Source organism: Haliaeetus leucocephalus, unplaced genomic scaffold (assembly GCF_000737465.1).
Source record: "Haliaeetus leucocephalus isolate CR32 unplaced genomic scaffold, Haliaeetus_leucocephalus-4.0 Scaffold92, whole genome shotgun sequence".
NCBI lineage: Eukaryota > Metazoa > Chordata > Aves > Accipitriformes > Accipitridae > Haliaeetus > Haliaeetus leucocephalus.
Genome location: NW_010972528.1, coordinates 12309581 through 12322876, shown reverse-complemented (window position 1 = coordinate 12322876; position 13296 = coordinate 12309581). Strand labels below are relative to the sequence as shown.

The following is a 13296-nucleotide window of genomic DNA, read 5'->3' as shown; positions in this document are numbered from 1 at the left end:
CCCCCCCCCCCCCCCCCCCCCCCCCCCCAAGAAATAAAATTTTGCAAAATTTACATTTCAAATATACTTGTTTAGAAAGATCATTTTTGTTTGAAACCACACTTTTCAAATTACCTATATGAAGAATAGAGAGCATTCACTGGCTCTCCGGTGGGAACAGTGAGAAAGCTTCCCCTGGACTAGGAAGAGCATTATCAGATGGCACTGCCCCAGGGTATTGATTGAATATAAGCAGTAGCACCAGTAGATAAGCTTGAGTGGTATTTGTTTTAAACTCTGATTTATCAGGGCCAGCCAGTGACACAAGCTATTTGGCATTTACACACAGCAGTCATGATACAGCCTGGCTGGGTAACATGCTAACTGCAAATGTTTCAATAGCTTTTGAGCATTCATTTTTAAGAAACTAACTGCAATGTATTAAGTCCAGGAAATGCAAAGAATAAAACTAGAAAAGTTTTTTCCCCTTAGTATAAATAACCTACAAGATAGATTTGATTTGAAGAAACACCTTGTATTACGTTCACCGCCTCCGAGAACCCTGCTGGTATCACTGTCTTGTCAAGTTATATTTGACACTGACACCACAGTGGCCCACTGTGAGGATGGACAGACTTCCAGTCTGCTTTTATTACTACTTCTATGCTGAGGGATAAAACCCCTATCATCTTTGGGACCCGATCTTGCCCAGAGAATTGTGCAATTACTAAACCTGTTGCAGAGAAAAGGAACAGCTAAATCAGTCAGCTCTCTTCAATGAACTCATTAGGCACTACCTAGGCCTGCTGGTAAGGGAGAGGGGACATTCTAGCTCCATAAATTAAAATAGCATGGAGACATAACAAAGCTTGAAAATGTAGTGTAGAACAGTTCCCATATATTTTGCACACGTGTTTTCTGCCGGACCTGGCCACCACCCCTCGGTGGCTCCGAGCCGTTAGGTCTGGCTTTGGCTGGACGGGCTTTCACTGGCCCTATGTCATGACGTAGTGCGTGCTGCCCAGGGCAAAACATCATGGCAATGTGAACGCTGTGCTGACTGCTGTGCTACAGCAACCGGACGCTATGATGCTTTCTGCCCATGATGCTACCAGACCGCGTTGCTTTTCAGCTCGCTGTGGGACACTGGTTTTTGTCTGCGGCAGCAGTCCTAACCGGAGCTGATGGTCATTCCTACCCCATGACTGCAGTCTGCTGTTTAGCAGTGAGTTTGTTTTGATGGTGAAGTCTGTAGATTTGTGGATTGTCCCATTCTGCGTCTAAAAAACCTGCTTGGCCACCCGCACGTGGGTTCCCATTTCCCCTCGAGGTGCCCTGCAGCTGAGCCATAGCTGCGGAGAGGATGGACGCAGCAACCCAAATGCAGCTGTGCGTTGAAGAAATCTTTGTTTTGTGAAATTCCTGCCAAAGAACGTTTCAGCTTGCTAGATAAAAGAAACGGAGACAGATTCATGCAACTAGGCTAAGAAAACGCAGTTGTTACATGCAACAGGTGTAATGAGTGCTTTGTTTAGGGAGCAAAGTCAAAGCCAGGAAACAGAATTGCCTTTCCCAAGGTAAGCCTCTAACTCTGGGCACCTTCTCTGTTGAGACAGGAGATGGTAAATATTTTGCCACTATCAAGACCAGTGTTGCTGTGCTTGCTTCTGATTCCTCTAAATGACTACAAGAAGATGGTTTGTCTTGCTAATTGGAGCTGCTCTCATAGCAAATAGGGTTTCTCTTAGAATATTAACAATTTGCCCTTCACTTGAATGTTTTTACAGCATCAATAGTTGGTTGCTAAAAGGACAGAAACTCAGAAACATTTAATTAACGAATATTAAAATATTCAGAATTCTTGAAATGCTGTCTCAGCAGTTCTTTGTGAAACATCATTATAATCAAATGACTATCTGTTTGTGGTGGCGTGGAGGGCTGTGATCAAAGCGGCTGAATGCTGTAAAAATGCCTATAAATACATGCACCCTTCTGAACTCAGTAGGAGCCGGCATTTGACTCACACTCCCTGATTTGAGGGATTTGAAACCTAATTAACACTGAATTGCAACAAAAATAGACAAAGATCAAGGGACAGGAGGATGCCTTTGCTAGTCAAGGTATGGACGGGGCTGGAAGCAGCATGCTTGGATGAGGAATGTGAAGAAGGATGGCAGCGTGCTGTCTGCCGTGTCCCTGAGAGGGAGGCTGCAGGCGGTTCAGTCCTGCTCCCCAGGCTGCGTCGTGTGAGATGTTTAAAAGTCGGCGTTTTTTCCCCTACTCAAAAATATCAGTAAATAACCAAAAAATACAGCAAGGCCGATGCTGCAGAAGTTTCTCCCCAAAGCCCTGAAGTAAAGCGGGCAGGAGGTGCCAAGACAGCAGCTGTGTGCGGGAAGAGTACCGCTGCTGATCTGCTCAAAATCATTCAGAGCAAAAAGGAAAATCTTCTTCACACTTGGAAGGGACTGTGGTGATGGCACATCCAAGACTAATGTGAAGGGTAAATCAAGTACAATTCAGCCTTTGAAGTTGAAGGGGAAAAAGAGTAAAATTCACTTGTCTGTACTGTAGGTCTCCAATTTCTAATCTGTGATTCCATGGAGGAAAGAAATTGTGTCACTGAGCTCCTTTTAGGAACTGTGTCCTCGGCTTATTAACTTGCTTTATGTGTTGTCCAATTTCGGGGGGGAAAGGGCTGCATTTGTGTGTGGGTGGTATTATTTTAGGAGATGTCTTAGTTAATTATTATCTACTGAAACATCACCTAGGAGATACTCTTTCTCTGTCATGCAGCTTGATACCTCATGCAGTAAAAGGTAACTCTTCCATAGTTCATTAAATTATGTTGTGGTGAACTTATCTCCACTGGGTCTCAATTAAGAAGTGAAGCCAGTGCCTTTAGAGGAAAAGGCAGAGAACAATCAGAATATATTGAATATATAATTTGATCTCTGGAAACAAGCAAGAGGAAAAATATCATGTGCAAACGTGTAGACATTAAGAATGTGTTATGTCTCCAAGATTTGTATATGGAAGTTTAATATAATTAGATCATTATTGTTCATTAGGAATATTTAGTGCTTTTAAAAATTTAAGGTGTTCTTCCCAAGTTTGTTAACTACTGTAAATTTACTGTAGTAAATATTCGTTTTCCTTACTACTTCCCTTGTCTCCATTTTAGCACCCCTGGGAACTTCAGTCGTACTGATTCTGGGCCCATTCTCTATTAACATGAATTATAAAACTGCAGTAAATTTTTTGTTACATTCTAATTTAATTAAACATTTCGGTTTTAATAATATTTTTTAATTCTCCTTTAAAAAAATGTTTGAAGTATCTAGCAGAACTAGTCTCTCTGGATGTTTTTCTACAAAAAACTCACAAAGCTCCTTTCATTAAATAATTTCAAATGTGAAGAACAGAAAAGGAAGTTATCTCAACTTCTGTTTCTCAGACCTCCTTTCCTACCATTCTTCTCCGCATGCTGCATACACCTTTTTTTTTCCATTTCTCTCCCATTTACATGCTTTTCTTCCCTAATGCTGCTGTTATAACAGTTTGCTAAGGTCTGTTCATTTTGTCTTTCTCCTACAAAATATAAATGAGCCCAAGAAGCATTCTGCAGGTATTGGTGAAATACGACTGGAACAGGCAGTGACATGGCTGGTTTAACATGCAGTACTGAACACATCATCAATATATAGGTGTTAAACAATACCTGACTTTGTACATTCTTGGGTAACTTAATTCCCTTCAATAGCATGAGAATGAGCAGCTCATAAATGCAGAATAATTGGAATTTTAATTAGGTAGCAACTTAAGGGTGTCTTCTGTTTACAAGGTAATAACATCTCTTGAGCTAAATGAATGGAGGGGCAGGTTTCAATTTAACAGCTTACAAAAAACCAGTTGATTGTTTTCCACTATTAATCTTGGCTGTTCACAGTATCTGAGTGAACTTGGTGGCTGAGGTGCCGACGTTTGTTTTGGGCACGTGAATGGTATCCCAGCCCTGTTTAAGTTCTCACCAAAGTCTTCAGGGTGAGTTTTAAATAATTACAGTGAACTACATTAAAGTCTCAATGAGTACAGAATTGCATTGCTATGGCACAAAATTCATGGTATCTGCCCGCAGGTGTATACATTTACTTTTGCGACTATTTGAATACATGCCTTTTCATTTGTTTACAATGGAGTAGTGAGAGGAATTTGTTTTCTTGTATGAGATAAGCATCATCATGTTTTTCCTAGCAGCTGCATGCACAATTAGGAGGACCCAATTAAAGCTGCATTCAGTTCACACAGAGCGGCAGTGATTGCTGTCTATAATTTCTCCTGTGGTTTGACTTATGGGCATTAAGCTGTGCAGAACTTTATTAATAAATAAAGTCAAGTCAAACAAGTTTTTAAAAAAAAAAAAGCAACAAGCTGGAAACTGGCACATAGGATCTTGTGCACTACCTACAGCTTGAGAAAAGGAGTCTCCTCTCCCACCTCCCTCAAATAGCCACTGGGCAAATGACCAGTTTCCTCTGTTTAGGCTTGTGCTTTCTGTCCTCCTGCCCACAAGAATAAGTATTTGTGTGTCTCCGCTGCTTCCATGTCAGCCACTCTGACTGCAGCGGATGCAGGCCATGCGAAGACTCCTGTGAATTTAAGCCTAAAATAATTCTAAAGCCAAATATACATTTGTTTGTCCCAAGCTTTATCTGTGCCATCATTACAGAAAGCTCAGCACTGCCAATCGTTATGCCAAATGGAAGGAGAAAGGTGAATGAATTAGAATAGAGAAGGAACAGGGCACTGGAGCACAGCCACCTTCTTGAAGGATGAGGAATTTCATCCACAACCTGCTTTTTTTTTCCCCTCCTGAGGCTGTTCAGTGCCCACTGCTCCATAAAGGGACTTGATGTCCCCTGATTTCCTCCCAGCCTGTGTAACTCTCCTTGTGTATGCACATACATACGTGGTGGCACAGCATGTTTCACTTTCGTCATGTAGGGATACTCAAAATCTGCAAACACTGATCTCTTGGCTAATGCGCTACAAAGAGCAAAACATCAAACATCCATTCCCTGCAAAGAGTTTTATGAGAAAATGTGTGGTTTCCAACTAAAAAGTGGGAACAGAAGCCCCAAAAGAGTCCATTTCAGTAGGTATGAACGGCCAGTGTATAGTGATTCTGAAAAAAGAGGACAAGAGCATGTCTGAATTGCTCTGATGTGTAGAATTGGCAACGGAGGAAGGGTCTGGCTGGAGCATTTTTCCCCTTAACCACCACATAGGTCTCCTGAGGTGGCTGAGACCAAAAAGGGACAAAGATGGGACTTAATTTTACAAGATGCAGAATATTCTGACCCTCAGGCAGCAGAGCACTTCAGGCACTGGAGCAGAGCTAACAGTCGAGCCACTCAGTTGATACTGAAGTGATTTTCTGCACTGATGCTATGAGCTAGCATCTTGTAGGATAGGGCCTGTACAGAATAAGATTAAAGTCAGTTAATCACCTTGCGTTATGTCAAGTGGTGACAGATCCAAAACCAGTCACTTACTTTCAAAAAGAGATTATTCATTTGGAGAAAATGATAAAGATGTCCACAAGAAGTTGCTCTTGTGTAGGGCCTATACAAGATCAATTATTTGGCTTTTTATGCTCTCTTGACTGGTGCTGAAACCATAGTTAACTGGCAGTTTTGATGCTGATACACAAAGCAAGCCATAATAGAGAAGAAAGCCACCTTTAATTTCAAGCTCCACTAGAATCATGAAAGGAAAATTAATGTTTACTAAATGAAAAAAGGATGGTATTGCTGGAGAGAGGAACTTTTGGTTAAGCTTTTAGGTGAACGTTAATAACTTTGAGAAATGGAAACATATATTATAAGACGTTTAAAATGGCATAAACTTTAGAAAATCCAGAAAGTATTTTCAACTTACCTAAGCTCCTCAATGTGGTATCAAGTTTTAAAAATCAAGCAAGCTGAATGACAGCTGGCATATGGAAAGAGGCTTTCTAGTACTGACACATTTTCTATGAAAAATTCAATATAGCCTTATATTTAGAATAAATGTTTTGAGGTGAAATGAAAGTCTGCTGATCAACTTTTGCACATTTCTGTAATGCCTCTGCAAATTTCCAGGGGAATCTGAGAAGCTTCCAGGCTTGTTCCCTAGGAATATACTTTCATAAAGCTGCCACTCTGAGAGCCTTCTGACATATCACATTGCGGTTGAGTTGTGCCTGTGATATGTTGCCAAGCACCATAAACGAATGCAGCTCTGAGATGGCAGGTCACTTTTTATTTTGCCAGACACAACAAAGAAGTGTCAACCTCTGACAGTTTTTAAAAGTAGGCTTTAAAAGAAATATCAAACCTCTTTTTTTAACCAGTCAGTATCTGAGAAGAAGTGCTTACAGAAAAAGAGAGGATAAGGAAATTTGTGGAAGTGGAAGCTGCACTATGTGAGTGATTTAGCACTACATCACTCTGTTTTTATGCTGATAAATACATTTGGGATTAGGTGACATGGACTTTATGCCATCAAATAAATGGGCAGTGGATCTGGTTCAGTCATCTGATGTGTGTGTGCACCACTGCAGTGGGATTATAACCACTGCTAGTAATGCACTGAATTTTGTGATTATGTCACAATATGGTTTGGTCTTGCATCTTTGTGTAGGATCTCGTGGTCCTTAGGTACCTTGAATCCCTGCAGAGAATCCCCTTTATAATAGGAAATGGAAACATTTAGCAGGTGAATTGCCTGATTTAACACAATACAGCACAATCTATGAGCAGTAGGGCAGGACAGGAACAAACTGCAGCAGCTTTGGATCCCAACTCCACAGTCTACCGAAGTGCTCTGACTCCTGTAAAGCACTTGCTGATGGTCGACAGGAAATACTGGTCCTATAAATGCTGGACTCTGATGCTATAGCTAAGAGCTGTATTTGCTTTAATAGGCTTTAGGCTAAAGCATTTTAACAGAAACTGAAAAAAAAGAAAAGAAAAAAAAAGTGGCGCTCTCTCAATACCATGTCATAAATAAATGCTGCATTTTTCATAAGACTGCCAAGGATATGGCACAGTCATGAAAGCAGGGAAAAAGCGTTGTAGGAGACAATCTCTATATATTACTTGTGATAAAATAGCTTATATGTGATTGCTTTCAGCACTAGATTGCATTTCTTTTGAACAGGTTTGCACTGGCTGTGTGGTGTAGGGTTTCCTTTGTAACCATCTGGACGGTGTTTGATCCCCCTGTAGCAGTAGACTGATGAAATCATTGCGAGCACTTCTTTCCAATGTAAAAAATAACCAGGTTCACATTCACAGTCAGTCTAAACCACAACCATTTCAAGCAACAGAAAATGGAATATCATACTCATAAGACCACATTTCCCTTATTAAGTGCCTTGCCTCTGCAGACAAGAAAATAGATCTTTTTCTTTTCATCCCAATAACTGCAGACATTTAGGAACTAGTCTGCACACAGAGAAGTTCTTTGCTGGAGGAAGTTCAGCTAAAGAAGACTCAGAGGATGCAACTGCAGAAGGTTCATCCACTCTTGAGCTGGTGGAAGCTACCCTTACACGCATAGCAGTATGCCGCTTTTGCTTGAAAAGAGTATTGGCAAGCCCACTGACATCTGCTACAGTCACCAGATTCTTTTGTTCATGATTTCTGCTGATGCTGTTAGTTGAGAAGCAGATTAAATGGCTTCCAGTTTATAAAGAGAAGTAAGTCACAAATTGTAGGAAAATTACTTCTGAAATTATATATCAATGCTAGTTCATTTTCAATTGTATTTATAAAAAGTTTCCAGTATGACAAACAAGTGGTACATTGTGCAGTAGGATAGTATTGTGGAAATGTACAGCCAACGTGGAGATGTGCATAGGACTGTAATTTGTGAGTAACAAGGTGTATGTGCTCTGAATAAGTAATTAAGAAAATTTCAGTATAGCTATAATATTGGTATTTGCTCTGAGACTACTGCAATATACCGTAAGATTTCTGCACTGTAGATCCCTTGTGCCATCAGGTTTGCAATAGCATTCGCATGCCAGCCCTTCAGACTGTCGTCTCCCCTTCCTCCCACTCCTCCCTATCAAACCCTTAGTAAAGCAGAAAATAAAGAAGATGACAGTATTATGTTAGAAACTGGTAGATGAGCTAAGGACAGCAATCACTGCAGAATATCAGTCAGATGAGTTTCAGGCTTGGTTATCCTCATACTTGACTTTCAAATTCTGATATAGGCAGAGTGCAAAGCCATTTCCATCCTACTCCCTGTTTTTACCCTTTTGGAGCTTTCACAACGTGCATCCTTTGAGATGTATTTTCCACCTTTCACCAGCTCCCAGAGGAGTGTGTGTCCGTATATATTCATCCTTAAAAGTTGTAACTGAAAACTCTTACAGGTTTGTGAATTCAGTAACCATATCGCAAAAACCCAATAATTTTTTCCCACAGACCTACTCGCCATGTAGAGAGAAATTTGCTACATGAATATAGGTGTAGAGGAATATCAATACTTCCCCTAGTTTTTATTTGGCAAAATCTCCTATTACAAAAGTAGGTACCATTTTAGAATATCCCTTCTCTTCTGACTAAAGTCCATAGAGCACATGGTCTTAAGTACAACTATAGATACTGTAGTACAACTATAGATACTGTGTCCCTGGTGCAACTCGGAAGCAGTGGTCCTGGCATTCATGACCTCCCCTGACCACCTGCTATTCATGACCACAATCCTGTCTCCAGCCCATGGACTGGCTGGTCTGCAGCTCAGAAGTTTGCGTAGGCATCTGAAATCCACCTGAGAGCTGTCAGGATGGGTTGCATCCTCTAGACTCTTCTCTCACTTGCTGACATCGTTTGTCCAAGTTGCTCTCTCTTGTACCAGCCAAATGCAGCTCTCACAAAACCAAGTTCTCCATGCTGTCAGTGATCTCATAAACCGCAGTGGCCCTGGCCGAGGCTGTAAAGGTGCTCGTTAGCCCTCTCAACTCTTCCACTGTAAACCCTGAGAGAGAGGAGGGCGCATGCCATTACGCTGAAGAAGCCTCCTGCTAACCACAGGGCTGGACAGGCCCCTTCCCAGCTCCTTTTGTGGTTCCAGGACAAACACAGCGGTGCAGTGGCTGCACATTTAGTTACTGTAAAGTTTTTGCATGTTTAATATCCTATCAAAGACAGGAGATTTATATGTTCAAGAGTCATTAGCATTAGGATGGGGATATATGTATTAAATTTTTCTTGTGCATCATGTGCAAATGTTCTTGACTGACCCAAAACGAATCCTTTACTGCGTCTGTTTAAGAATAATGGCATGATTACTGCAGAAGCCAAGTTTTATATAATTATACAGGGAGAATTATTAGACGAGCATCACATTTCTGTACGGCGTATGACTATCATTCGTACCACTTCTCAACCCACACCTCTGCTTTATCCTGCATTCTCCATAGCAATAGCACTCTTCATAGATGCTGAGAAAACAACTGTCGTAAGTGAAGTTGTTGTCTCTTTAATGACCTCAGGAATATCTACTGAATTTAATATATTGGCTTGGGAAATCTGTTTTGCCCACCCTAAATGGCTGTCTGTCTTAAATACATCTGCTCAGAGTGATGTGCATTATATAAATAAAACTACACAGACAGCATGTTTGTCAATCAGCAAAAAAGGCTCTACACCCGCTATCCTGGGCACATATACTTTGTAAGCATTGGTTTCCAACAGATAAATGTAATCAAGGTTTATATGCTCACAGAAGCCAACAGGATGGGATTGTTTCACTCGAAAGATCAGAAGAAAATTGTAACTAATGTTGTGGAAAATTACTTTGATATTGCTTTCTCAGTACAGCATCACAATTAGGTAGCAATGTGAAGCACAGGGAAAGAATAAATGAATAGTAACAAATCAACACAAACAGCTACTGTCAGGAGTACTTTGCTCAGTGAAAGTAATGTAAGCATTACTTAAAGTTTTATGACTGTGGATTTTATACTGGTTTAAGTAGTACATCAAGGTCTCACCATCATGCTTGCTAGGACTAAAACAATCAAGAACAATTTCCGGAACAGACAGATAAAACTCAAGTACCAAAGTATTTTTATTAATCTTGTTTCATAAGTTGTACTATCTTAAATTAAAGATGACTGAATGTACTAACAATGAAAAATGCCCTTTTGGACAATGCAAAATTCTCCTACGCTACTTTTCAGTGGAAAATAAACGTTACTGACTTTTCTCCAGCCTTCCTGATGAGATTCCAGCATCTTGCAAATACATTTTACAACACAGTAACTACACGGGAAATACAAAAGCAAAGGCTAATCCAATAAAACTTTGCTATGCAGAATCTGTTGTCCTAAGTAGCTTAATGACACGTGCATTTATTCAGTTCTATTGAGGGAGCAATCAGACAAGCAAATTATAGGAATATCTGATCTCTGTTAGAAACAGGCCCTTTTAAGGAGAAACACTGAACAGGGGAAGGGAAGGATCCTTTTCAGCACGCCAAAAATGTCGCTTGTGATTGACAGATTTTCACAGGAGACTGTCTAGAGATGAAATATGCCTACCTCTCTTTTTAATGAAATGAATGGATATTTTTTCCTGTGTCCTTTAGCTGCCTAATATGTTTTAGGGATAACTGGTATCATTTTCAGAAGCAGTAGATGTAAGGAGTTTCTGAGTCCACTGGGAGTTGAAAGCACTTAACAAACATGAAAATCAGCCAAACAGAAATAAGAGTAATTGTATTGAGCACCTTTTACTCAAGGGTACAGTCTGAGTCCTGTTAACATAAATAGTAATTGAATGTGAGAATGGAGCAATTGATTACACACCTTTGGCAGTAACAGCATCATTGGGATGTTCATGTTTTAGCTATGCAGAACCCTACCCACAGCAATCGGGTACGTTTCGGAGTGAGTTTACCTGCTGGGGGTAGGAGGTCTGTTCAAACTCGCTTTTATTTAAATGTGCTTGCGCGTCCCCTTCTACAGTTACATTGCTCTCAAAAATCACTTCACAGTGATTTCACTTCACAGTACTACAGTCAGCAGCTGGCATTCAAGAGGTTTGTGGCAGAGAGAACAGAGGTACGACAGGTCAAGATGAGGGACCAATAATGAGAAAATAGAGAAGAAATTGCACTCGTTTTGAGAGACCACTAGAAATTCCTTCTCTTTCAGGAGCAAAGAATTAACTTTTCAATGTAAAGTTGTACATTCTTAGATGCATTAGAGTACTGCCTGCCTTTGCTGTCCGTATGTCTTTCCCCTCATCCCCAATCTACTGGCCAATTTCATTCAAATGTGGCCAATACCACCAGTTTTAATCTGTAAGCTCTTTTGCATCTAAGTATACAAAAATAAATTGCAAAAGCACTGAAGGGACTGGTTAATTCTCTGCTTTCCACAACACTGATGATTCATTATTTCTATAGTTTCAGCTGAGTGGCTGCTTTCAAAATTGGTGTGCAGTTGGACTAAATAATAAACATATTAAAGTACAGATTGTTTAGTGACACGGAAACAAGCACTTAATAAACCTGGACACAGAAATTAGTACTTAATGTAATTATTTAACAGTTCTCTGCATTAGGGTTCAGCTCCTTTAGAAATGTTAGTAATACTTTAAAATATACACAGTTGTGTTCATTGTACAATGAAGATGTCAATTGAATAGACTTTTTATAAAGCACATATGTAGTCAAAGGAGAATTTCAGTGCATATAAGAGCAAACATAGTGACAAAACCTCGGTGCACAGGGGCATTATTATGAGCTGGAGTAACTGCACTGGCATTTGTCTAGGCTCTAAACAAGCCTTCATTACAGCCTTAGTCAAAGAGAAAGTGACTAAGTAAATCAAGAGATCTTTTGCTTTTTCTTACTTCTTGCGTGCCCCTCCTTTAAAAGGACACCACTATTTCAGCCCACAGTTTTTTAGTTTTCTTATTGATGTGGTCTTCATGGCTCTTCACAGTTTAAAGTTAGTAGCACAGGAAGATGGCGTGCATATGAATGAAAGTTACGAAAAGTTTAATGGAAGTTAAACACTTTAAAGTATTTTATGTTTCTTGCATGACTCATTTATGCATCTCTTATTTTACATCTCTATGACACACTGAATACCATATACAAGCAAAGGTAGATTCAGAGGCATGTATTTGCAGGAACTGAACTTTTGCCAGAATTTCTCATTTTCATATTTATAGTGGTATAGCTGGTAGCAGAAGTTGGTCTCAACTTTAGCAGAAAATTTAACTCCATCCAGCTGGACCCTGTGCACCTTGGCAAAGATCCCTGCATAATCAGTTAATTGGTTCTTGGACGTGTTTTTTTTAAGCAAACCCCTTTTTTTTAAACAGAAATTGTTAATTTCAAAACAGCCTTCGTTAAAAAAATTACATACCTTTGTTGAGGCAACCTCTGTGAAATATGTAAAACATGTTAAGGATATAAGTACAAAATGTTGAAAAGGAAAGAGCTCATGAGTCAAATAGAAATAGAAATGCTAACCTGGTGTCTGCTGATGAACTATTTCTTCTGGATCCTGCAGGTGAATGAAGACGACGAGCCCAGCTGCTCCAAACAGCAAGATGAAGGAGAACATACATGTCAGCCTCATAATTATTGTTCTCAGATCAATCCAGTTCTGACCCAGGAAAAGAACTGCACGTAATCTCCAGGACACTCTTCACTCATAGTCTCATCCTCTCATCTGGAAGTCTGGCGTAAGACATCTACAAGAGGTAAAAAACCAAACCCCTAAAACTTAACATATAGAACATTTATTTTTTCAATGCAGATTAGTAGCTTTAAGTCCTTGTTTAGACAAAACAACTGATTTCTCTAGTATTGGTTTGGTACAGTTAATTGCAGTCATCCAGTCAATTTCTGCCCCATCGGTTCATCTTTAATTCTATGTCACTGTTCTTAACATGTTGAAAAGACAATGTAGAATATTGTTAAAAAGCACAGTTTGGGTAAAACGGCCATGCCGTGGCTGCAATTTGCACAGAAACCCCTCTTAATAGTTTGCTTGCTCCAAGTGAAGTATGTGTCACTGGTTAAACAATATGAAAATCATAAGGTGAGATAATGTGGGGGAAACGATCACAAGAGCTCGCCTTGCATGTCAAACATGGGAAGAAGGATGAACAACTGGCAGCTGCCTGCTTCACCCTTGATGAAAACAGTCGAACTAAAACGCTGCTCCACAGGTCACCATGCCGCCCGTTGAAAAAGCTCTGCAGGCATATTGATTTCCAAGGGAAATACTGGTCACAG

General features: G+C 40.1%; 1 protein-coding gene across 1 annotated transcript in view; it reads right to left on the bottom strand.

Moving 5' to 3' along the window:
* Window positions 1-12634, bottom strand: part of CHST8 (carbohydrate (N-acetylgalactosamine 4-0) sulfotransferase 8) — a 145449-nt gene extending 132815 nt beyond the window's left edge. The window contains exon 1 of the mRNA XM_010585122.1: window positions 12526-12634. Coding sequence (XP_010583424.1) covers window positions 12526-12634 — 109 coding nt within the window. The remainder of the gene's footprint in view (window positions 1-12525) is intronic.
* Between the last annotated feature and the right edge of the window lie 662 nt (window positions 12635-13296).